Raw genomic sequence first — 24,270 nt, 5'->3', positions numbered from 1 at the left:
CAGTTTCCAATAAATATGATATGTCCATCAAGACGTTGACACCTGTAAGCTTACCTTTGTTTTCTCAAAAAGCAAAGCACTGCTAAGCAAAGCAGTCAGGTACTATTTCTATTGCCTAAGAATGCCTTTGGAGCATTTTTAAGGGTAAAATAAAGAATTGGGCAAGCACGGAAAATCAGTACTGTATATAAAACTTTCAAGTAAGTAACTTCCCCACCCACCCCCATCCTTATCCATAAGCAAAGCACTTTCACACATCAGTTTTAACCCTATCAGAACAGTTTATATTGGTGGCAATTTTGTCTTAAAATTTGTAGTTTACAATAGCTGGACAACACAATATTTATCTCTAAATTTGAACATAAATACTTATTTACAGCATAAACCTACATATAAATGCAGATCTAGTCAACAATTCTATATAGGAGTTCAATCCTGACCGGCTCAAAGTTGACTCATCCTTCCATCCTTCCGACATTGGTAAAATGAGGGCCCAGATTGTTGGGGGAAATATGCTGACTCTGTAAACCACTTAGGGATGGCTGTAAAGCACTATGAAGCAGTCTAAGTGCTATTGCTATAAAGCCTAGGTGCAATTGCTATAAATTTATATAAAATAAATAATTAAATTATATGGCATAAGTGTCTGAGAAGACATGTTTATAATAACCTTGTTAATGTAGTACACTAATTTTGAGATTTCTCGTATCACTTTTTTTCAAACCTTGTTTTTTTTTTAACATTGACAAATAAGAATAGATTTGTCAAGTTAATTGGCCATTTATGACCTTTAACTTCAGTGTGACATTAAGCTGGTGATGCTTTCTGAATCTCAGGGATAATCATAGTCACTCAGCCACCTCTACTCTAAAGTCATGGCTGATGCCAAACTCAAAATCTGTATGGGAATATTTTAGATTTAGGGGACACATTCACCTTGTGCCTAACTCAGTCTCAGTAATGCATGTGTTAGGTCAGTGCTCTTGTCCATTATTAAATCATGGATGAAGTGTGCATTTGTAGAAGGCATGGCCTTGAAGAACTGGAAGAAGAGCCTCTACCAGGGCAACAGTCAGATAACTGAAAGTTAAGCCCCTTCCAAGGAACTAATTTGAGAAAACATCTCCCTAATTCATATAAAGTGAGGGAGAGGAAAGCCCATTCAGACTTGGAAGATTCTGTTGTGTAGTGCTGACATACATGACATTAGGTTTTTCAACTGCTCTACCTTACAGAGCCAAGAGACTTATTAGAGACTGAGCTGGCATTCAGCAGAAGAATCCAGAGCTCAGGGCCACCTAAAGCTTAATGATTGGGCATTGGAAGCGAGCACAGAGGACAAGAACACAGTACCACTACAAGACACTGCAACATTATCCCCCCTCACTACTACCATATATCCCATTGTACATCACCATTGCAATGTTCCAGTCTTCCCCCAACTTCCCCAGTATACTCCTCTCAATATCCGTTATTTCTCCCCCCAGGTCTAGGCTCCATTCAGTGTTCACGCTCTCTCCATGGACTAGACAGTTAGGCAATTGTATTCTTCAGACCAACACTTAATATTTATGATGTTTCTCTACTCTGTATTTATTAATTATGACAATTTACAGGATGAAAGTTCTGAACAATTTTATATCTGCCTTTCACTATTAAGTAAAAAACAGAATATCAGTATATAGACACGTAACATACCAAGCTCGTTCATACAAGTTAAATGACATATATTGTAGGCCTTTTGGGTGTCCACTAGATTCCATCACTGAAAGGTTCATGTATTGTCACGTTGCTCATATTTGTCCTAGAAAAAGCCTCTCTTTTACGCATGGAATCAGTGTCGGGAGAGAAAAATTGATTTTCCTTAAGAACCTTTTTGCTCTATAGTCACATCATGCTGTGCAACATGCTCCCACTCACTTCTTGATGAATAGCTTCCAGAAAACTGGATTACAGAATAGAAAGGGATTATGTAGGCGGACAATAATCTCTTCTGATTTTTGTTGAAAGCCTTTTACTAAAGTTACTAAATTACCATGTAAATGTAAATTCCACTATATCCTAGCGAGCACTCTGGCTCTAAGTGTTAGTCATGCAGTTTCCATGCCGAGGACTAAACTATGGAAAAATAAATAAGGAATCGTAGAAGGAAAACTCTTATCGGTCTTACTGAAGCCTAAAAAAGTCACAAACCAACAAGCAGGAAACAACATTGTAAATCTTTTTTTATTTTTATTTTTTTTATTAAAGATGCTTTATTAAAGCAGGCAGAATAAGCAAAAGCATAACTGGGGCACTAATTGAGGTAAAAAATAAAGTGCATACGGTAGTACATAAATACCTTCTTGATTACTGGTTCCAGTAAGTACATAGTAAAGCCTTTTACATTTGCCCTTTCAAAAAATAAATTAATAGAGGCAAGATAAAATCAAATAAATTTTATTTATTTATTATATTGTTTTCATCCTGCCTTTATTACTTTATAAGTAAATCAAGGTGGCAAATATGCCTAATATACCTTCGTCTCTTATTTTCCCCAACAACAAGCTTATGAGGTAAGTTGGGCTGAGAAAGAGTGACAGGCCCAAAGTCATCCAGTTTCATACTAAAATGTATGTCAAAACGTATGTATGGGTAAGTTCTATATTGCTATGGGTGCACATAAAATTATCTGTACTTTGATGATAGGCGCATATAGTAGAACTTCTGGTCACAAACGCTTCTGACCACAACCAAATTGGGTTTTGACCAAAAAATTCACAAAAGTTTTGAATCTGGTCACAAACACATACTCGGGTGGCGATCAAACACGGCCGCGGCTGATTTCCCCTTCTGCGCCATTGGCTGTGCGAGACTTTCACTCCCGCTGCTAGGAAATATCTCTCCGACAATCATCGGAAATTAGGACCTAATCGGGTTGTGACCACCGTTATGGAACAATTATGGTTGTGACCAGAGGTTCTACTGTATTATGTTTCAGGGTGTAAGTGACAATGAGATGACTTTTAGGAAAACTGTGCCTTATTCTGAAGGAATGTAATTCAGGAGAGAGAAAGAAAAAAATCTTCTGTGAGGTGACATGAATGAATGGGTGGGAATGAGATGAGATGAAATGAAACAGTAAAAATGTGTCAGCTATTTGGAGCTCCAAGAATGAATGACAGTGATGACTAATGAATATCTGCTTAGAAAAAGCTCTGTTCTGAATGCATGCTTTAAGCTTAACACTATCTATCTATACATAGGTACACATAACAAAATCATGAATTGAAAAACATGATGGATTTTATTGTTTCTCATTAATAATTGACAGAATACCTGAAGGACTGAGCAACTTTTAGTAAAATTCAAAAGTACATGGTATTATTCATACAAACAGAAGCATGCACACAGTTAAGGGAAGTTATGGAAACAGGGAAAGTGTAGGAGGGAAAAATATGAGCCCTGCATGAAAAAAAATATTAGAATATTGATTAGTTTTCTAAAGAATAAATGCAAAATGAAAATAAGAAAGGTTATGGAACCTATTTGGAACAATGTGAAAGTAATTATGTTAGAAAATGCCATTGAAGTATGTAAAATTATGCTGCAGAAAGTTTGGAAATGAAGCTTGGTGGAATGTTGAAATGGAGGAAAAAATGTATACAAGGACCTGATTGCTATAAATGTGAGGATGAGGAAAAGGTGCTATCAATATACCCAAAATGAACTTGCGAAGAATGTAGTCAAAAAATAAAGTATGCTTATGATTAAAGTAGGCAAAGGAAATTGATGTAAATTAAAATAGATTTGATTTGAATGTAGATAAAAGGTGCTAAAGAGCAAGCATCCAGCAGATAAATGGAATAAGATATCAAATATATAAAAATATGAAATGGTTTGGGTTGAATGAATGTTTGAAGGCCTATTTTAGAGATTTGTATTGGAATGGTAACTAAAGCCTGAATGAAAACAAATGCTATAAATGTTATTATTCAGGAGATAATGGAGATGAGGAAATGAGAATGGAATGGAATGGAATGGAATAGAATAGAATAGAATAGAATAGAATAGAATAGAATAGAATAGAATAGAATAGAATAGAATAGAATAGAATTCTTCATTGGCCAAGTGTGATTGGACACACAAGGAATTTATCTTTGGTACATATGCTCTGAATGTACATAAAAAGAAAAGACATTCGTCAAGAATCATAAGGTACAACACTTAATGATAGTCATAAGGTACAAATAAGCAATCAAATCATATTAGGAAACAGTGAATAGATTAGAATAGAATAGAATAGACCAGAATAGAATAGAATTCTTTATTGGCCAAGTGTGATCAGACACACAAGGAATTTGTCTTGGTGCATATGCTCTCGGTGTACATAAAAGAAAAGATACGTTCATCAAGAATCATAAGATACAATACTTAATGATGGTCATAGGATACAAATAAGCAATCAAATCATATTAGGAAACAGTCAATATAAATGGCAAGGATACAAGCAACAAGGTTACAGTCATACAGTCATAAGTGGGAGGAGATGCGTGAGAGGAACTATGATTAATAGTAATGCAGACTTAATGAATAGTTTGACAGTGTTGGGGAAATTATTGTGATAAAGGGTGTGATAAAACCAGAGCAAGAAGATGAATTTGTGTCTCTTGGTAGAATGTTTACTAAAAATGGGAAAATGTATAGAGACAAGTTAAGGCATGCAAAAGCTGCTAGAAAGGAAGTGGCTAGGTCCTTTGCAAGGAGAGAATATTTGTTTGCAAATAAGAGCATGCTTCTGCCAATGCCTGCAAATGACAGCATGCTCCTACCTGCACATCCCTAACCATGGAAGGACTGATGATCTGCTCATTACTATCATGTCCACTGGATTTATCACTGCCAAAGAGGTCCTGGTAGCCTTCTAGCCACTGAATGGGGAATACCAATTTTCTCACCTCTTGAATTACCATATTTTTCAGACTATAAGATGCACCAAAGTATAAGACGTACCAAGATTTCGAAGAGGAAAAGAAAAAAAAGTTTTTGCCCTCCCTAGCCCCCAGGAGCACTGTGCAGGTCTCCCAAACTCTTTGCACATCCCATTTTTGCAAAAAACGGTCCCGTTTTCTGCAAAAACGGGATGCACAGAGGGTTTGGGAGGCCTGCTGAGTGCTCCTAGGAGCTGGGAGGTCAAAAACGGGCTCTTGTAGGAGACCTAAAAATCAGATCAGGTTTTTCCTTAATTACTTAATTTATCTTGACAGGTGATTAACTTAGGCACATAAATTTATGCAGTTTGGCATCACAGATTAGGGAAAAGAAAGGGGCAGAAGAGAAGCGGTGGGGAGGGGTAAACTCTTAAATGTTCCTAGTGTACTCATGTTTTATGCTCTTGCCATCCATTCTCACCATCTGTTGCAAAATCCCTTAATACAGTGCTCAGTCAGTCTATCAGAGAAAAGATCGGATGGAAGATGGATAGTGAGAAAAGTAGGAACCAACAGGTCAGTCTGTTCCCAGGAGGCGAAACCTAGAATCTTTTTCTTCTCCCTTTTTTTTTTTTTTTGCACTCTCTCCTTTTTAAAAATTTACGGTGTGATATCACATCTTGTCTCCCAGATAATCCCTTTCATTTATTTTTATCCCATTTCTTCGTACGACAGATGGCATTGCCTCTTTTCTCATAATTTCTCTACCTGCCTCAGTGGGTTGTTCTGCAGTTAACTTGTAACAATTGGTTGTTTGTGATGAGTTGCAGGCAGTCTGTTTTGACACGTTCTAATCTGAAAAAGTACCAAATGGTGAATGAAGAGCAGAGTTAGAAGGGATCTTAGAGGTGTTCTAGTGATAGACACATCTATCTTCAGTGATGGGGCACTCATAACTTCTTTTTTTTATAAAAAGTTTTTTTATTAAATAAGCATTAAAAACATTGGACACAGTGTGACCATCCTGGTCTTGTCATATCCATACATGTTTTTAACATAACAACAAATAGTATTCCTAGTTAACATACATTGCTACTTTGTTCTTATATACATATCCCTTGTCCTCATTTACATATTTGTCTAAATATTACCCAGTATTAATTCTATAAACCCTAAATCTTTTTTGTTCCAACTCCTTTTCTCCTTTCCAACCATTGGTACACTTTATTCCATATTTTATAGTATTCTGTCCTGTCCTTGTTTTTGAGTTCTAATGTCAGCCTGTCTATTTCTGCACATGTCAAGATCTTCTTTATTATTTCTTCTTCCAGGGGGGTTTCTTCCTTTTTCCAATATTGCGCATAAACCAGCCTTGCTGCTGTTATTACATGCAGCATTAAGTATATCGATTCTTTGCTATATTTCTCTTTTGTAATTCCCAGTAGGAATAATTCTGGTTTCAGGTCTATGTTTTGTTCTAATATCTCCTCCAACCATGCCTTAATCTGGCGCCAAAACTCCCTGGCTCTTTTTTTTTTTTAATTTACATTTATATCCCGCCCTTCTCCGAAGACTCAGGGCGGCTTACAGTGTATAAGGCAATAGTCTCATTCTATTTGTATATTTACAAAGTCAATTTATTGCCCCCCCAACAATCTGGGTCCTCATTTTACCTACCTTATAAAGGATGGAAGGCTGAGTCAACCTTGGGCCGGGCTCGAACCTGCAGTAATTGCAGGCTACTGTGTTCTAATAACAGGCTACTAACAGCCTGAGCTATTACGGCTATTACATAACCACCACATGTGATAGAAAGATCCTGACACTAAATTGCATTTCCAACATTGTGGTGATAAATTCATTTTCGCTAATCTTGTGGGCAGGAGATGCCGCCTGTAGAACATTTTATACAAATTTTCTTTGTATGCAGCAGCTAATGTTAGTTTCCTGTTTCTCTCCCATAGATCGTGCCAATTATCCATATTGATATTATAACCAACATTTTGGGCCCACATTACCAAGTTTCCTTCACTTGTTCTTCCACCATTTTATATTCCAATAGATAATGATAAATTTTCTTTATAGTCTTTTCATCCATTCCTAAGATTTTATCTAGCACTGTCAATTCTTTCTTAATAGCCCATTCCTTTTTATCCTTCATATAATGTGGTTTGATCTGTAGATATGCCCACCATGTCAATTCTACCCCTTCATCTTGTAGTTATTTTCTAGATTTTAGTTCCCCTCCTTCATTTAAAATCTCCTTGTATGTGACTACTTTTCCCAGGTTGGCAAAGTTTGGGTGTACTGGCACTCACAACTTCTGAAGGCAAGCCATTCCATTGATTAATTGTTCTGTCAAGAAAATTCCCCTTATTTCTAGGTTAGTTCTCTCCTTGATTAGTTTCCATTCATTGCTTCTTGTCCTGTCTTCAGATGCTTTAGAGCACAGGTGTCAAACTCGATCGCGTCATGTGATGCATCATGATGTATCACAACTTTTTTTGCCTTTGTGGAACCGGGGTGGGCGTGGCTTGCAAATGACACATCTGGCCTATGGGCCACCAGTTTGACAGGCCTGCTTTAGAGAATAGGTTGACTTCCCTCTTCTTTGTGGCAGCCCCTCAAATATTGGAACACTGCTATCACGTTACCCCAGTTCTTATTTTCATTAGACTAGACATACCCAATTCCTACAATCGTTCTTCGTATGTTTTAGCCTCTAGTTCCCTAATCATCTTTGTTCATCTCCGAACTCTTTCTAGAGTCTCAACATTTTTTTTATATCGTGGCAACCAAAACTGGATGCAATATGCCAGTTGGCATCCTACCAAGGCATTATAAAGTGGTACTAAAATTTCATGTCATCTTGATTCTCTCCCTCTCCTAATGCAACCTAGAACTGTATTGGCTTTTTTGGGGCATCTGTAAAAAAACAAAAAAGAAAGAAAAGGGGTAGGTTATACTCTTTAAAGTCAAGCAGAAATTCATGCTTAACACATCTACTTTGGTTAAGAAAAGCTTTCTGGCATATCAATCACTAACCATAATACAATTTCACATGCATATCTCTCTGCCAACACCTTTCATTTGGGAACAGGACATCCCAAGTATGCATTTGACATATTATGGCCCTTCAGTGCTTCGGAGTGCAGGGGGACATAAATGCAGCACCTGTCTGCATTTTTTACATATAGCAGCTGCAGTGGGCTTACAGGGAAATGAAGTTTTAGATCTTAATTAGTGCATGATTAATGCCAACATCTGGAAGCTCTCATAAAGCAAGCAAGTAGATTGATAAAATAATATTTCTGTATCTAGACTAGAGTGATATTTCTTGACTACCAATACTTTTGAAAGCACAGCATTAGGAAATGAAAGAACATGAATAGTTCCAAAATTATTGCCAAAATTAAACTGCAAAAGATATTACTGAAAATAAATAATGCAGATATAAACTAAGTTAGGCAGGTTTAATATGTTCACCTGCAGGGAAGTTTTCTCCAACCTTGCAGCCTCCAGATATATTGGACTTCAGGCCCCATAATTCCTAATGACAGCTGAAATTTCATGCATCTGGAAAGCACCATACTGGAAAAAGCTATCATAAGATACTTCGTATCTTGCAGTGTTGACTGTTACTGGATATGTAATTATGAAAAATATATATATGCATACCATATGTTAAAATATATATATTGGAGAAGTAGAAAAATTCCTAAATTCTATTCAAGAGATACTTTCCATGTCTTACAGAGGTCCTGTAATTGCTATAAGAACCATCAAATAGAGTTTATAGCAGGAACTCTGACAATGGGTACTAAATCCCAGACATAAAATAAAGGTATTCATAGTCATAGAGAAGTTATTAAGTATAAAGGGGATAATTCAATGAGCTCAATATTCTCCATTTTTTGATCGTTTTAGAATTCTCAGGGGTACATCTAATCTCATATTACCTAGAAAACAGCACAGGCTGATGTTTTTTAATGAAAGTTTCTGAGTCATAGCAGGGAAATGCTTTAGAAATTGTGAAAGACTGCTCATTTGTTAAGACAATTGGATTAAATAATTAAAATATATTTATAAAACTCTAGGACAGGAACTGCATTTCCTTCTACTGGTTTATATTATTTTCACTTCAAATTTTTATCATTGAGACTGGAGACATAAAATAGCTGTAAACCACACTTTCCTCTGGAAGTTCAGGAATTGTGAGGGCCTAGAAATTGTCTAGCCAAGCTCTAGTGCCAGTAAAACAATGCCACCAAATGCTAGATCCAAAGAATTACTTATGCCATTCTCTGGGTTCCAAACTGTATAAAAGGTGGCTGAAAAGAGTGTTATTTTTCAGAAACGCTTCAATCTCTGCCTTGTAAAGGTCCCACCAGCAAGTTACTCCCTGGCATGCCTGCTATCATGACTCTGATTCCCAGGAAGATTATTTCTGCCAGGGTCCTGGCCCTTCAGCTTTGTGCTTCTTTGCCATTCAGCTATTTCACAGCAGTAACTAAGTGTTGCGGGCTCCTAGGCAAATCAGAATGGAGATTGTAGAGCTGAAAGAAGTTGCAAATATACCTTCTGTTTCAGCTTCCTTGCCAATCTGAGCCCTACATCGCAACAAGCAATCCTGCTTCCTAGGAAAAGCTACAAAAACAAAAGTCAGCTGAAACACAGTAATAACAGTTATGATTCACTAAGCTATTAAGAGTGAATTGGGAGCTCATATATTCCCTTTCAGTTGTGCCCATCATTGTGTCATGGAAATTCACACTAAGTTATAATTTAGCAGTGCCATCAAGCTTGATTATGACTAGCTAAGATTCTGCCTTAATCACCTTTGACTTTGGCTGTTCCTGTAGCATTGTTTAAATGTGTACAATATTTATAATTTGTGCTAAGAATATAGGCTATATTTACAGCACGGAACTCTTGATTAAAAAAAACCCCACTACATTCAAACACATATTACAAAGCTCAATTCTTAAAAACTAAAAGTCATGATTCACAAAGTATGTTTCAAGGTGTTACAAAAGTACATGAATGTACATGCATATGGACTCCAATGAGCAGAGGCAGGAGTTATTGCCCTTAGTTATTAATGTACCTGCAGTCATATGTCTTCCTAGCCCCCAGGCTTTCTGTTCCTTCTCAGGGTGCATTTTTAGATTTTATGTTTTAAAACCTTAAACATTTTAAAACCTTAATCAAAATACTGTCTGGCTACAAAAGCAAAGTCTTCTCTTAAGATATCACCCATTTGCATGCCTACATAGGGCACATGCATCTTAGAAAATAAATACACTGGCAATCTATAGAGATTCTCAGTCATCCACGTCATGGTTGTCCCAAAGGTGTTTTTTCAAAAGGCAACTGGACTTTCTGGTTTTTCTTTGAGGATGTTTCACTTCTAATCGAAGAAGCTTCTTTAGCTTCAAGCACACTGGAGGATAGCAATCCAGTGCTTTGTTTGGAAGGGTATTGAGTGCCCAAAATGAAGACAAAGATAGACAAAAGCTAAAATTTTCAGAGGATGATATTCTTTTGAATCATATAGTCCATAAAATTTGACAATTGGACGATGTAACTGGATTCTCTGTATCCTTACTATGGCCAAAAGATTGATAGCGCAGCACTAGAAAGATAAATACATGTGTATGGCTCTATTTATTTAATGGATTGAAGAACCCAATTGCATTTGTCACCTATGAATGGATTGTCTATAGACACAGACTTTGTATATGACAAGTATAATGAAATATGAGACTTATTTATACAATTGGTTAAAAAAAGACATATAAATACATCACAACGTATATAAATACGTTTATATACAGCATATAAACGTATTAGAAATATATACTTATTTGAATAATATTTGCATTAGACAAATACATATAGGATTGTCACTGTTCTTGTTATAATGATATATATTCATATATATATATAATGACCATATTCTTAGTTGAATTTCTTTCACTTTTTGTTAAAGCACTTTTTGGTTTTTTTATTTCTTTTATGCTTTTTTGTGTTATTGCTTTTTGTGTTATTATTAACGAGCAATAAAAATACTTTTAAAAAAGACAAGGTAATCTTGTGTACCATGCAATAAAGAGCTTCTTGAAGGCCGAAGCAGGATCAAGTGAACAACCTCATCCATATTCTGGCAAACAATTTTTTCATGAGTGCCATTATAGCAATCATTATATGAATAGAAAAACCTTTCCCACAGCATCACAGCCAGTTTGTTTTAATTGCCCGCAAGCATTTTCTCAAAATTTCAAATATGCCTGCTGGCCTGAAAAGCTACTTAATTATGCAATACAGTAATTATACAGCAAAACATCACAGGCATCCAAAATTTCAGCTTTGCTGTGTGCAAAGTGGGCCTTTTTGATTAAGGTTAAATTGTGTATCATCCTCTCCTTTCTAAAAGCTTTTAATGTTTTTTTTTCTTGACTAGAACCGAATGATAAGGCTTTAAAGATTTGTTTATGGATAAGAAATGAGAAGAAGAGAGTTTTGTATTTTTAGACAAAGGGATAAACTATGATATAATTGAGAGGAGATGAAAAGAAATTAATTTGTGGGACATCATTTGAAGGGATTAAATATTAATATTTTCAATTAGTTTTTCTTCTAGTAGCTCTTAATGGAATTTTTCTTGATTAAGTTTGAATGATGAGATTTTAAAGATTTATTTATAGATACGAAATACGGGAATAAAGTTTTAGAGAAAATGACATGGTATTGTGTAAAGTGCAGGAATAATAATAATAATAATAATAATAATAATAATAATAATAATAATAATAATAATAATAATAATAATAATAATAATAATTTAATTTGTATACCGCCCTTCTCCCGAAGGACTCAGGGCGGTGAACAGGCAGATAAAATACAAACATACACAATAGCTAAAAACAACCCTTAAAAGAATGATTTAAATTTGCCCAAAAATTTAAAATAACAATACAACCCACAAAATTACAAAAATTTAAAAACCCATCAACTTCAATTAAAATTAAGAATAAAATCAAGCTAGTCCAGCCATACAAAATAAATAGGTTTTAAGTTCGCGGCGAAAGGTCCTAAGGTCAGATAGTTGTCGAAGCCCGAGGGGAAGTTCGTCCCACAGGGTCGGAGCCCCCACAGAGAAGGCCCTCCCCCTGGGGGCCGCCAGTCGACACTGTTTGGCTGACGGCACCCTGAGGAGTCCCTCTCTGTGGGAACGCACCGGACGATGGGAGATAGAGGCCGGCAGTAGACGGTCCCATAAATAGCCCGGCCCTAAGCCATGGAGCGCTTTAAAGGTGGTAACCAATACCTTGAAGCGCACCCGGAAGACAACGGAAGCCAGTGCAGTCTGCGCAGGATAGGTGTTACGTGGGAGCTCCGAGCCGCTCCCTCAATAACCCGCGCAGCCGCATTCTGGACTAGCTGAAGTCTCCGGGTGCTCTTCAAGGGGAGCCCCATGTAGAGAGCATTGCAGTAGTCCAGGCGAGAAGTTACAAGAGCATGAGTGACCGTGCATAAGGCATCCCGGTCCAGGAAGGGACGCAACTGGCAGATCAGGCGAACCTGATAAAAAGCTCTCCTGGAGACGGTCGCCAAATGGTCTTCAAAGGACAACCGACCATCCAGGAGCACGCCCAAGTTGCGTACCTTCTCCATCGGGGCCAGTGACTCACCCCCGACAGACAGCCGCATCTGCAGCTGACTGTACCGAGGTGCCGGCATCCACAGCCACTCCGTCTTGGAGGGATTAAGTTTGAGCCTGTTCCTCCCCATCCAGACCCAAAGGCTTGTTTCCTTTAAACAAGCCAATTATGAATGGCTTGTTTAAAGGAAGGAAAGATGGATGGATGGATGGATGGATGGATGGATGGATGGATGGATGGATGGATATTTTTGGTAGTTCTTAATGGACTTTTGCTTGTTAAGATTGAAAGATGAAGTTTTATTGCCAATAGATAAAAGATGAGATTATAGGATGAAGAGAGTTTTGATTGAAATATTAGAGAATGCATTAAGTTTATAATTGTTTATACTTATCTTAATTAAGGGAAATGTTTTTTCTTTTCCTTTTTATATATTTTCCCTTCCCCTCCTTTTCCCTTTTGCACTTTCTATTTTTTTTGTTTATGTTCTCCTTTGTGTTGGTTTCTTACCTGTAATTTTACACGTCAATAAAAATTATTTTAAAAATCTCAGCCTTGTATATATATTTAAAAGTGACATATATGAGAAGTAGGGAAATTGGTGGGAAAAGTGGTTGCATTGTAGCTCCAGAAGATCCTGGATGAAATAGATTATGTGGACCCCTTCTAGTCAGGTTTCAGGCCATGTTATGGGACAGAAACAGCATCTCTTGAGGGATATAGGCAGTTTAGAAACATGATAAATCGGGAGAGATGATATAAATGGTTGGAGGAAAAGGGGGGGGGGAAGTGCAAGGAAAGATTAAATAACGGATAAACTAGGAGTAGAAATAGAAGAACAAATAGGAAGAAACAGAAATTGTGGAAAGGAAATTGGGTACATGTGTATATCTAAGTATATATGTAAATAAAATAATTAAAATAATATAATATATTATAGTGATATGATGTATTAGAAATATATGTATAAAAGATATATTAGGATAAGAGAGAGAAAATGTATGTATTGATCACCCACACAAAACTGTTGGAAAGAAGAAAATGTCAATATTTCGTTTTTGTTTTTGTCTTTTTTTAAAAAAAAATCTGTTTAATAAAAATTATTTTTTTAAAAAAATAGAAACATAATAAATCAATAATCAATCAATCATAGGTTGCACTTGTAAACGATCTCTGGCGAAAGCATGATGGGGTAGTGCATCCATCCTTGATCTCCTTAACCTCTTAGCGGCTTTCAGTACCATTGACCATAGTATCCTTTTGAGCTGACTAAGGGGTTTGGGGCTGGGTGGCCCATTATTGCACTGGTTCAATCCCTTTCTCCAAGTGCTAGTCCCAATCACAATTGATAGGGAGCAAGCAGTCCAGCCCAAGGCCACTACTTTGTGGAGTGCCACAGGGCTCACAGTCTCTGTTCCTTTTTAACATCTACATGAAAATGTTGGACATTTTCATATAGATGTTCATGGGACATTCCATCCCATGATTTCAGAGATCATCTGACATCATGGGATGGAATGTCAGCATGATAATACACAGCTTTATGCCTCCATGCCCCGTGATCCAGGCAAGACTGCCATTTTTCAGTGCCTGGAGGCTATGGGGTCTGGTAGGGGGGAACAACAGGCTTCAGGTGAACCCTGACAAGACAAAGTAGCTTTGGGTGCAAAGGACCTTAGCATCCAGTTTATCATCTTTAATTCTGGATGGGGTTGCACTACACCAAACAAACCCAGAATTGCAATCTGTGGGTTCTCCTGCACTTGCTGCTCCTGTTCTAAGAGCACATGGCAGTCAGGAGGAGGACACTTGTGCAACTTTGTTTTGTCTGCTATTTGTACCCTTAATGGGTTGTGAGGACCTATGTAAGTGCATTGTAAGGACTATGTAAGTGCTTAGTCACTTACGCCCTTTTATTTCCCGGTTGGATTATTGCTATGTGCTCTACATGGAACGACCCTTAAAGAGCAGTTGGAAGTTACAGCTGATATAAAATGCAGCAGTTTCTATAACACCATTGGTGGGCAAACATAATTGGTTACCAATTTGCTTCTGGTTCCAATTCAAGGTGTTATTACCTTTAAAGTCCTATATGGCTTGGGTCCAGGGTATCTGAGGAGCCATCTCACCCCAGTGGGACTAACCTGCCCCAATTGAGCCACTGGAAAAGGCCTGCTACAGACGTTGTCTGCTAAGGAATTCCAGCAGGCGGGGATCAAAAAGAAGAGCTTTTTCCGTTGTGCTTCCGATCCTGCCCTGTCAAACCCATTGCACTGGAGGTGAAAACTGCCCCATCCTTTTGGCCATCTCGCAGATTATTAAAACTTTTTCCGTCACTTGGTTTGGAGCCTGAGGGGGGCTCACTGCTGGAGATGGTTGATAGACTTCATGCCTTGACTGTCCCTGCAAATTTGTTGTTCGTAATGAAACCCTTTCATATTATATTGGTTCAGTTTCCCTTACTGTATTTCATATTCATCCGATGCAATTATTAGCTTTGTTAATATAGATTTGCATTCTGTAGCTGTACATACTGTTTATGTAAATTTTTTCTCTTGAAGCTGATGCCAATCTTGGGGCTGATGACCTATATGATGAAAGAGGATGTCAGTGTGATGTATCAGTAGAAGATCTAACTCCAGCACTTAAAACAGTTATCCGAGCTATCAGGTAAGAAAAATGCACACTTAAGACGCACTCCTGTTGATCTCATTAGCATAGGCTAACACTACATGCAAGACTTTTCAGAAACAGATAATATTAACAAAAGAACTGAACGGAGTTAGACAAGACATGACCTTTAAGTTTCCTTCCATTGCTAAGAATTTGTGATTATATGATGTATTGAACATCACTTACACATTGAAAAATGATTTTGCTCTATATTAGACCTGGGCACTTTACAACTTCCCAGGCCATATCCAGCCACATCCCTGTCTGGCCAGTGGCAGCAGCAGCGGCTGGGTGGCGTGGCAGCAGTGATGGGCCATCAGTGTGATGGTGGCATCAGGCAGGGCAACAGTGGAGGGCAGGGTGTCAGTGCAGCATGCAAGATGGAGTAGCAGCCCTTCACAATGGTCCCAATTTCTCATGTGGTCCCATGGGAAAATTAATGTACCCTGGTACATTATACTAGCTAAGATAGTGGATGTTGTATCAATTAATTCCACCTTGCTTATATGATCAATAAAACAGGCACTTATATAATTATACTCAATGTAAAAGGCTTGAGGAGATATATGTCATGACTGATTTCCTCCTTTTTCCTTTTCTACGATTCTTTTATGTACACCAAGAGCGTATTCCACCAAGACAAATTCCTTGTGTGTCCAATCACACTTGGCCAATAAAAAATTCTATTCTATTCTATTATTAAGCTGAATCAAGCAACCAAGCCTTTCAAGATTGCTCTTATTTCAATGAGTGGAAATTGAAAAGGGAAAGTATAGAGTCAGAGACTCTATTTTAGAATAGTTTTAAAAATCAGTGGCAGAAAGTAATTAAATAAAAATTCTGGTAGTTTAAATAAGGATATGAGTAATGGTTAATAAGAAATTCAATCCATAAGTAAACTTACATCTTAGCTATGGCTTAGCAGTTAAAGATGCAGAGCTTGTCAGTTGAAAAGCTGAAAGCCCAGGTTCAAGACCCAAGCGCCACCTAACAGGGTGAGATCCTGCCCACTTGCAATTCAAACGTATGTGTGAGTAGATAAATAGGTACCATTTCGGTGGGAAGGTAACAGTGTTCCATGCACCTCAGCATACTGTATAGTCATGCTAGCCACATGACCACAGAAGTGTCTTCAGACAATACTGGCTCCCTTGGCTAAGAAACACCCTCTCTAGAGTCAGACATGACTGAACAGGGGAAACCTTTGCCTGTATCTTAGCGAACAAATATTTCAGGAGCATTATGATGCATATAAAAACATTAGAGTCAAACCACTTTGGGTTGGCTTATTTGATAGTGCTGGAGACAAAGGCAGGCCCAAAGACAGAAGGGATTATAGTCCTTTTGAACAGATTTATGCAAATTAAAGTATATGTGAGGTTGGATACAGCAGCAAGGTATTTGATTGGATGTAACATTTCAAAATTTGCATGCCTAATGTGATCAGTGAAGCTATTAGGATACAGGTACTGTAGTCCTAAACTTACAACCATTCATTTAGCAATCATTTGACGTTACAACAACACTGAAAAAAACAACGACTTATGACCAGGGCTCTCACAGCTTCCCTTGCAGAATCTGGTTGAATTGTTTGAGACATATTTAAAATGAGTAAGAATCTAATTTTTTAGATCTCTACATGATTTTCTCTCATGCTATAGCAGTACCGCATTCGTTCTTCAAGGTAAGAATGTTCATAGAAAAATTCATTAAGTTAATTGGGAAGGTCTTGCCAACTATTTGGAGTTTGTACAGGCATATTAATTATCAAAGCAATTACAGATGTTAATATCTTAAATACTTTTTGCATGGTTGTCAGTCAAAGAAAAATTAGCATTCTTAGTTTAGCATCTCGTTCAGTGTGTACAGTATTTTGAGTGTAACCCCATCAGAATGAACTATTGTCAGCTTTTTAAATGTATAAAAGATAGATGAATTACTGATTTGAGATAATATTGCTTCTATAGAATCATGAAATTTCACGTTGCCAAAAGGAAGTTTAAAGAAACTTTACGTCCCTATGATGTCAAAGATGTCATTGAACAATATTCAGCAGGTCACCTGGATATGCTGTGTAGAATTAAAAGTCTTCAGTCTCGGTAAGAGGACAAAAAAGTCCTTTTTTAAAGGAGTCTCATCATGTAAAATCCTTTTGTGGTATCACACAAACTTAGTCAAATATTTGAAGAAACTTAATTTTTTTGTGGTAGTCATATTTCTTCTGGTTTTTCATATTTTCATTTTTCATATACAGTAGTAGTCATATATTTCATTCTGTTTATGTCCAGGATGTGAGAGTCATAATATCCTGGACATAAACTGTTTCAACTTCTTCTCTCAAGACAACGCTATAGGGCATTGCACGCCAAAACAACCACAAAGCACAAAAGCGGTTTTTCCCCCATGCCATCACTCTGCTAAACAACTAATTCCCACAACACTGTCTTATGCCCTGGGATGTCAAATCATCTAGTAGGGTCGTGTTACTATTGCTATTATCTTTCTCATCTTTCCTATTACCTATTTCCTTAACTTCTTATGACTATAACTTTGTTGTTTGTATCCCATGATTTATGTTATTGCTTTTATTAAATATCCTATTATGATTTATGTTGATTGATTATTTAGTACTCTATGACTTCACTGAGTATTGTATCTTATGATTTATGATGTTTGTATTTTATTATTGTGATCACAATTTATCATTTGTTGCTTGTATGTACACTGAGAGGGTATGCCCTGGAGACAAATTCATTGTGTGTCCAATCATACTTGGCCACTAAAGAATTCTATTCTATTCTGTTCTGTTCTGTTCTGTTCTGTTCTGTTCTGTTCTGTTCTGTTCTGGTCTATTCTATTCTATTTCCTTGCTGTGCCCTTCTTTCCTACAACCTGATTTATGTCCACTTAAACTTTTTTAGTATTATTAATCTTTATCAATTCTGACCACTGGAAAGCTTCAAGTTGATTTTGGCAGTTCCTTCTGAGCATACTCGGAGAAAAAACTTGACAACATCAATAATTCATCTGTAACAGAATATTGTATACAGCAGTAACAAATACATTTGTTAGTCTTGGTCACATTTAGATAAACTATTTAGATTACATACATACATTTAGAAATGACCACAGTGGAAAGTATTAAAATAGTCATGTTAATACATTTGCCCTAAATAAAAATCTAAGTATATGTTTGTCCAACAATTACACATATATTTGACTTAGGCCCCAAAATAATTGCCTTTTGAAGCCTTTTATGTATGTTTCTATATTTAATTATTTTGCAGGGTTGATCAGATTCTTGGAAGGGGACAAATTACCACTGATAAAAGAAGTCGAGAGAAAAACACTGTAGAGAATGAGACAACTGATGACCTCAGTATGTTAGGGCGTGTAGTCAAGGTGGAAAAACAGGTAATGCAACTTAAAAGAGCATGAGGCTTCCTTACATTACTAGACAACAATTTTAAGAATACAATTCATTGTTAATAGTTGCTAGCTAATTTCCATTTTTTCATACAATAACATTACTGTACAAAATTATTTTAGTGAACTCCAAAATGTCAGTGGCATTTTGCACAATTTTATCATTGTACTATTATTATGAAATATACACAAAATAAATTTGGATGGCTACAATTCATATTTTACATGATACATAGAAATATCTCATGAATTTGCATGATTTCAGTATAATTTATTAGAGGTTGGTTAGAATAAATGACAATTTTAATCATGTATTTTTCATAAAAATTATCTTTTACAAAAAAAATCATGTAATGATTGAACAAAATTCAAATTTTTCTGTGCAATATATTATTTTGTGATTAAAGATTTTCATATATATATATATATATATATATATATATATATATTTGTTTCCTGAGGTTTTCACGGGTGTTTGTATGTAGGTCTTTGGTTGTTCGGGTTTTCTCCCGTGTAAAATTGGAAGTGTCTTGGCGACGTTTCGACGAAGTTTCATTCGTCATCTTCAGGCTTCAGCTTCGTGCTTCTGGGAGCAATGTGAGCAGCTGCGATCACACATTGCTCCCAGAAGCATGAAGCTGAAGCCTGAAGATGACGAATGAGACTTCGCTGAAACGCCGCCAAGACACTTCCAATTTTACATGGGAGAAAACCCAACAACCAAAGACTCATATATATATATATATATATATATATATATATATATATATATATATATATATATATATATATATATATATATAGCATATCACTATATCATGCGTGATGAAATATGTACTGTAGGTTACAAATGTTATTTTTAATGGCATGAAACTTAGTTTATGAACATCAACGATCGTAAATAATTTTTTCTTCTTCTATCTCTAGGTCCAATCTATTGAATCAAAATTAGATTCATTATTAGACATTTACCAACAGGTTTTGAAGAAAGGATCTGTGTCTGCATTGACTTTAGCTTCATTTCAAATGCCGCCTTTTGAATGTGATCAAACCTCTGGTTATCAGAGTCCTGTAGATAGTAAAGATTTGTCTAATTCTGCTCAGACTAGTGGATCTGTTTCCAGATCAGCCAGTGTCAACATGCCATGTGGCCTACAGCTTATATTGACACCAAATGAATTCAATACTCAAGCTTACTATGCCTTTAGTCCAACTATGCATAGTCAAGCCACACAGGTGCCAAGTGATGGGTCTGTAACTCTGTCCACTAATAATGCACTAAACCAAATAAACCAGACATCTAGACCAACAGCACCCACTACATTACAGATACCCCCCTTTTCATCAGTGAAGCATATCAATAGGCTGGAGCCTATTAATTTTATTCCTGTTAACACACAGGAAAATACTTCTGATGTCACCACTTGCCTTGTTGCTTCAAAGGATAATGGACAAAGTGCACAGTCCAGTGTGACAAAGGATCTTTCATGGAGAAAAAGCCTTGACACAGAGAGTGATCCTCTAGTCTCTGTGAAACCAATGGTACAAATGGATATAGGAAAATCACTGTCGGTACAAAACCTTTTACAGTCAACAGCTGAAGAACTGAATCTACAGATTTCTGGAAGTGATACCAGTAGTTCAAGAAGTAGCCAAGAACTATATAGCAAATGGAGGGAATCAAAATTATTTATAACTGATGAAGATTTGGAAACAGAGAGAGAAAATGAAACTTTTGAAGCCATTACCCACCCATTGGTGGAAACAACTCTCTCTACTGACTCTCTAAGGACTGGAATGTCAAGATCATCTCAAAGTATTTGCAAGCCAGGAGACAGCACAGATGTTCTCAGCCTTCCTCATGTCAAACTTAAATAACATTTTGTTGGTTTTGTTCAAAGCTAAGTAATCCTTTCAATCATACATATCAAGGCATGGACATTTTGAAAGCCCTTTAATTATTTTTTTAAAAATAAATTAGTCCGGAAGAAAGGCACTTGTATGAGTCCATATATTTTAGTTGCATGTAAATGCATGTATAGATGATGGAAAAAAATATTCTAATTTATACCTACAGTACACTGGCATTTTCATTTAGTACAGCAGGTATAAATGAGTTACCAACGAAATTCATGTTAGTTTTATTAAACATTTGGAAATCATTGAGTTTCTACAGCTCATAAGTAAAATTTCAAATAATAGGAAAGTAATTTTGCCACTGGTTAAAATAAAAGCTATTTATGACCTGAATTAGATCATACCTATGTTTACAAGGGGGATGGAGGGTGTACTATTTGCAGCTGCTAGTAAGAAAAACCCACAGTATGAGATTAGAAATGGCTGCTAGTTGCAAGCTAAAATTATTCAGCTATTTTAGAAGAATTTTGATTTCTGTATTCACTTGAAGGTGTAGGTACAGGATTAAATCAAAATATTTTGCACAGCACTTTTTTAGATTTTTACGACTGAATTATTACTCCTCCTTCTCTTTACAGTGTTCTTCTATGAACAGTTCAAAATTCCAAATCATCCTGGTTGATCTTCAAAGTAAAATTTTCTCTCTAACTTTCTAAATTCATAGTTGATCTCCTTGTGAATCTTAACTATCTGCCAGAAATTCTGCAAGAAATAGATGCTTCTTCCTTGAATGTAATTATTTAAATTATCTTCTGTGGCTGAATGATAGCACAACAGGAAGTTAGCAAAAAGAGAAAGTAATGGATGAAATGGGGAGATACAAGAAAAATTGTACTTAAGAAAGGAAATAGTAATTATAATACAATTAAAATTGTATTAATACAATTATAATTATAAGATTAGATAAAAAAAAATTGTTTAAAAATGAACATGTGCAGGATCAGGTGAGACCTAAAAAACATGGAAAAGGGATGCAAATCCTTATAAATTAAAGACTCTTTATCTCTCCCCTCATTAAAAAAAAGTCCGGTAATCCAACTGATCTGATGGTGCTGAACATTACCTGTCAGGTGTGTATTGACAAGAGCTGAAAGTTTGGTCCGGTTTTGGTATAAGAAATTAAAAATGAGTACCTCCTCCAAATATAATTCTAGGAATCTCTTCCCAAATCCAGTCCGTACTAATCCGTGATACAGCTTTGAACTAGCGGAAGATTTTTGTTCTTCCAAACTCTCCTTTTACTCCTGACAAATACCAGGAAACAATACTAAACAAAATTACAATTTCATAGCTCTGTGTTGCCACTGAATTATTTTAAGAGCCCAGTGGTGTTCTAATTGCTCTTCCCTACTGGTAGCCAAATTTGCTACTGTATTCATTATTGATGTTCACACACATGCCCAAAGTATGTCATGAGCAAGATATCTTCTGCTTGATATTCTCTCAATTCCAGAGGCATTCCACAGACTGAAGAATGCTATTAGCTCGGTGTCTTGAGTCAGTCCTGCTCTGAAAGTGAAGTTATACGTCAAAATATCACAAGAGTCTTAATCATGATTAAATGCTGCAGATTGTGCTGCAAAATTGAATTGTTTACTCCCATTAATTTCTGCCTCTTTTTATATAGATAAATTGTCTGGATGTTAACAATCTTATTCTGTGAAAGTACTCATAAAGTGTAAAGTGTTTGTATTATTTCCTTCATATAAAGATGATGAATGCTATTCGAGTTTTGGTTTGGTCAAAGCTCATACTGGGATAATTTCCAGGGGAAGGTCTTGAAGCACATGGACAGTCTTTCATTTCTCACAGAATATTTTATCATTTCAGTCTTGAAAGTTGATGGTGGCAGCATATTCCGCAACATTTATAGTAGAAATAGTTTCTGAATGCCTCTGAACTAAGCTGTCCTTTCTCAGTTGCTTCTTTCTACTCTAGCTGCCATACCAAATGAAAAAAGGGCATTGGTGAATTGTATACAAGTATTCCTTGACTTAAATCTACAATTTCCATTGCATGCAAGGTGGTTGTTAAGAGTTAGTTGCACCCAGTTTCTTGACCTTTTCTGTTAAGTTAAGCACACACTCATTTAAGAGTCCAGGTTTCCCCGTTGATTTTGCTTATTGGAAAACAATTAGGGAAATTGTAAATCAGCGGTAGTCAACCTGGTCCCTACCACCCACTAGTGGGCATTCCAGCTTTCGTGGTGGGCGGTAGGGGTTTTGTCTGATACTGAAGCATTTTCCTTTTTTTTTAATTTAATTGACTTTTTAAAAAAATTTCATAGCATTATTTAAAAACATTTTAATTAGTTTTTCATAAAATTCCCCGTGACAATTTAAATTTCTGAAAATATACTATTTGTATCGCCCGTGCATAAGTTTAGTTCACGTTACATAAGTGAAACTAACTGGCGCTATAGTGCGACCGCAAACAAAAGAGCCTTGTCCCAGAATAGCTCGCGCATATCCCCCCACACCACCCAGCTGTAACAGACAAGCAGAGCTGGTAGCCAGCATCACCCCCCAAACCCAATCCACTATGCGCGAGAGGCATGCGCGGATACACTTTATAAATCACCATTACTGTGGAACCGGTGGGCACTTAGAAAATTTTACTACTAACAGAGATACAAAAGTGGGCGGTAGGTATAAAAAGGTTGACTATCCCTGTTGTAAATGGTGATCACATGACCGCAGGATATTGCCAAGGTCATAAATACATGTAGGTTGCCAAGCACCTAAATTTTGAAAAATGGCCAGTGGGGGATACTGCGATGGTTATAAGTGTGAATACTAGTTGTAAGTGCAAGTATCAGTTGTAAATTGCTTTTTTCAGTGTTATTGTAACTCTGAACAGTCACTAAATGAATGGTTGTAAGTCAAGGACTACCTGTTATATGGCTGTTTATAGGGATGAACAGTCTCTGCCCCTCCTCCACTGTGAAACTTGAACCTACAGTAACTTATTCCTTTCTCAAATCTGGCAAATCGACCAAAACTACTTCCAAATAGGATTTTTATGTGCTATGTCCTGTCAAAGATAGTTAAAAATATGGCCCTTCTCTCTTTCAATGTTTTATAGTGCCTTTTTATGCTTTATGTGTATTAGCTTACATTTGCATTAATGAGAGCTTATCAGAAGAGCTAATGCCAAGGAACAAGGCAAGCAACCCATTCAGTGAGAAGTTTCCCTTTCTAAAAACACAATTGAGAGAATTAGCCTGCCATACAGTATATCTGCATGGACACCAGCATTCAAACAGAGCTCCATTTCCAGTGTCAACAAAGTAGTTTGTAATTTGGTGATTCTCTATTATTGCTGCCTTAATTAAAAGACAAGGCTGAGTCTTCATAATGTTAATTATAATGCTGTCTGTGAAACTGAATGGCTTTTCAAGAGACACCAATCAGGAGTATCTTTACAAACTTACAGCTAGCATTTATATTACCCCAGCCCCTTGTTCACAGGAAGATTTTACAGATAATGTTCCCCAAAAAAAATCATTTGCTTTTTTTTATACTGGTAAAGTTTTTTTTAATGAAGATATGTAAATTTTAACTGAATATTAAATAGGAGAATAATGTTTCCGATTGTATCCTCAGGCTGGAATTCTTATACGTAATTGGAAATACTATAATGTTGAAATCTTTTTTCCTACCAGAAATAACAAAATCAAA

The 24,270-nt window shown here is 36.5% G+C and overlaps 1 protein-coding gene across 2 annotated transcripts in view; it reads left to right on the top strand.

Annotated features, from left to right (window-relative positions):
* Window positions 1-21,385, top strand: part of KCNQ5 (potassium voltage-gated channel subfamily Q member 5) — a 364,357-nt gene extending 342,972 nt beyond the window's left edge. For both annotated transcript variants that reach the window (XM_058176378.1, XM_058176369.1), the window contains 4 exons: window positions 15,136-15,244; window positions 17,215-17,346; window positions 18,535-18,661; window positions 19,601-21,385. In XM_058176378.1, coding sequence (XP_058032361.1) covers window positions 15,136-15,244; window positions 17,215-17,346; window positions 18,535-18,661; window positions 19,601-20,551 — 1,319 coding nt within the window. In that variant the 3' untranslated portion in view covers window positions 20,552-21,385. The remainder of the gene's footprint in view (window positions 1-15,135; window positions 15,245-17,214; window positions 17,347-18,534; window positions 18,662-19,600) is intronic.
* The last annotated feature ends 2,885 nt before the right edge of the window (window positions 21,386-24,270 follow it).

This window comes from Ahaetulla prasina, chromosome 1, assembly GCF_028640845.1.
Source record: "Ahaetulla prasina isolate Xishuangbanna chromosome 1, ASM2864084v1, whole genome shotgun sequence".
Taxonomy (NCBI): Eukaryota; Metazoa; Chordata; class Lepidosauria; order Squamata; family Colubridae; genus Ahaetulla; species Ahaetulla prasina.
The sequence above is the reverse complement of the archived record's forward strand: the minus strand, read 5'-3'. Positions and strand labels throughout refer to the sequence as shown.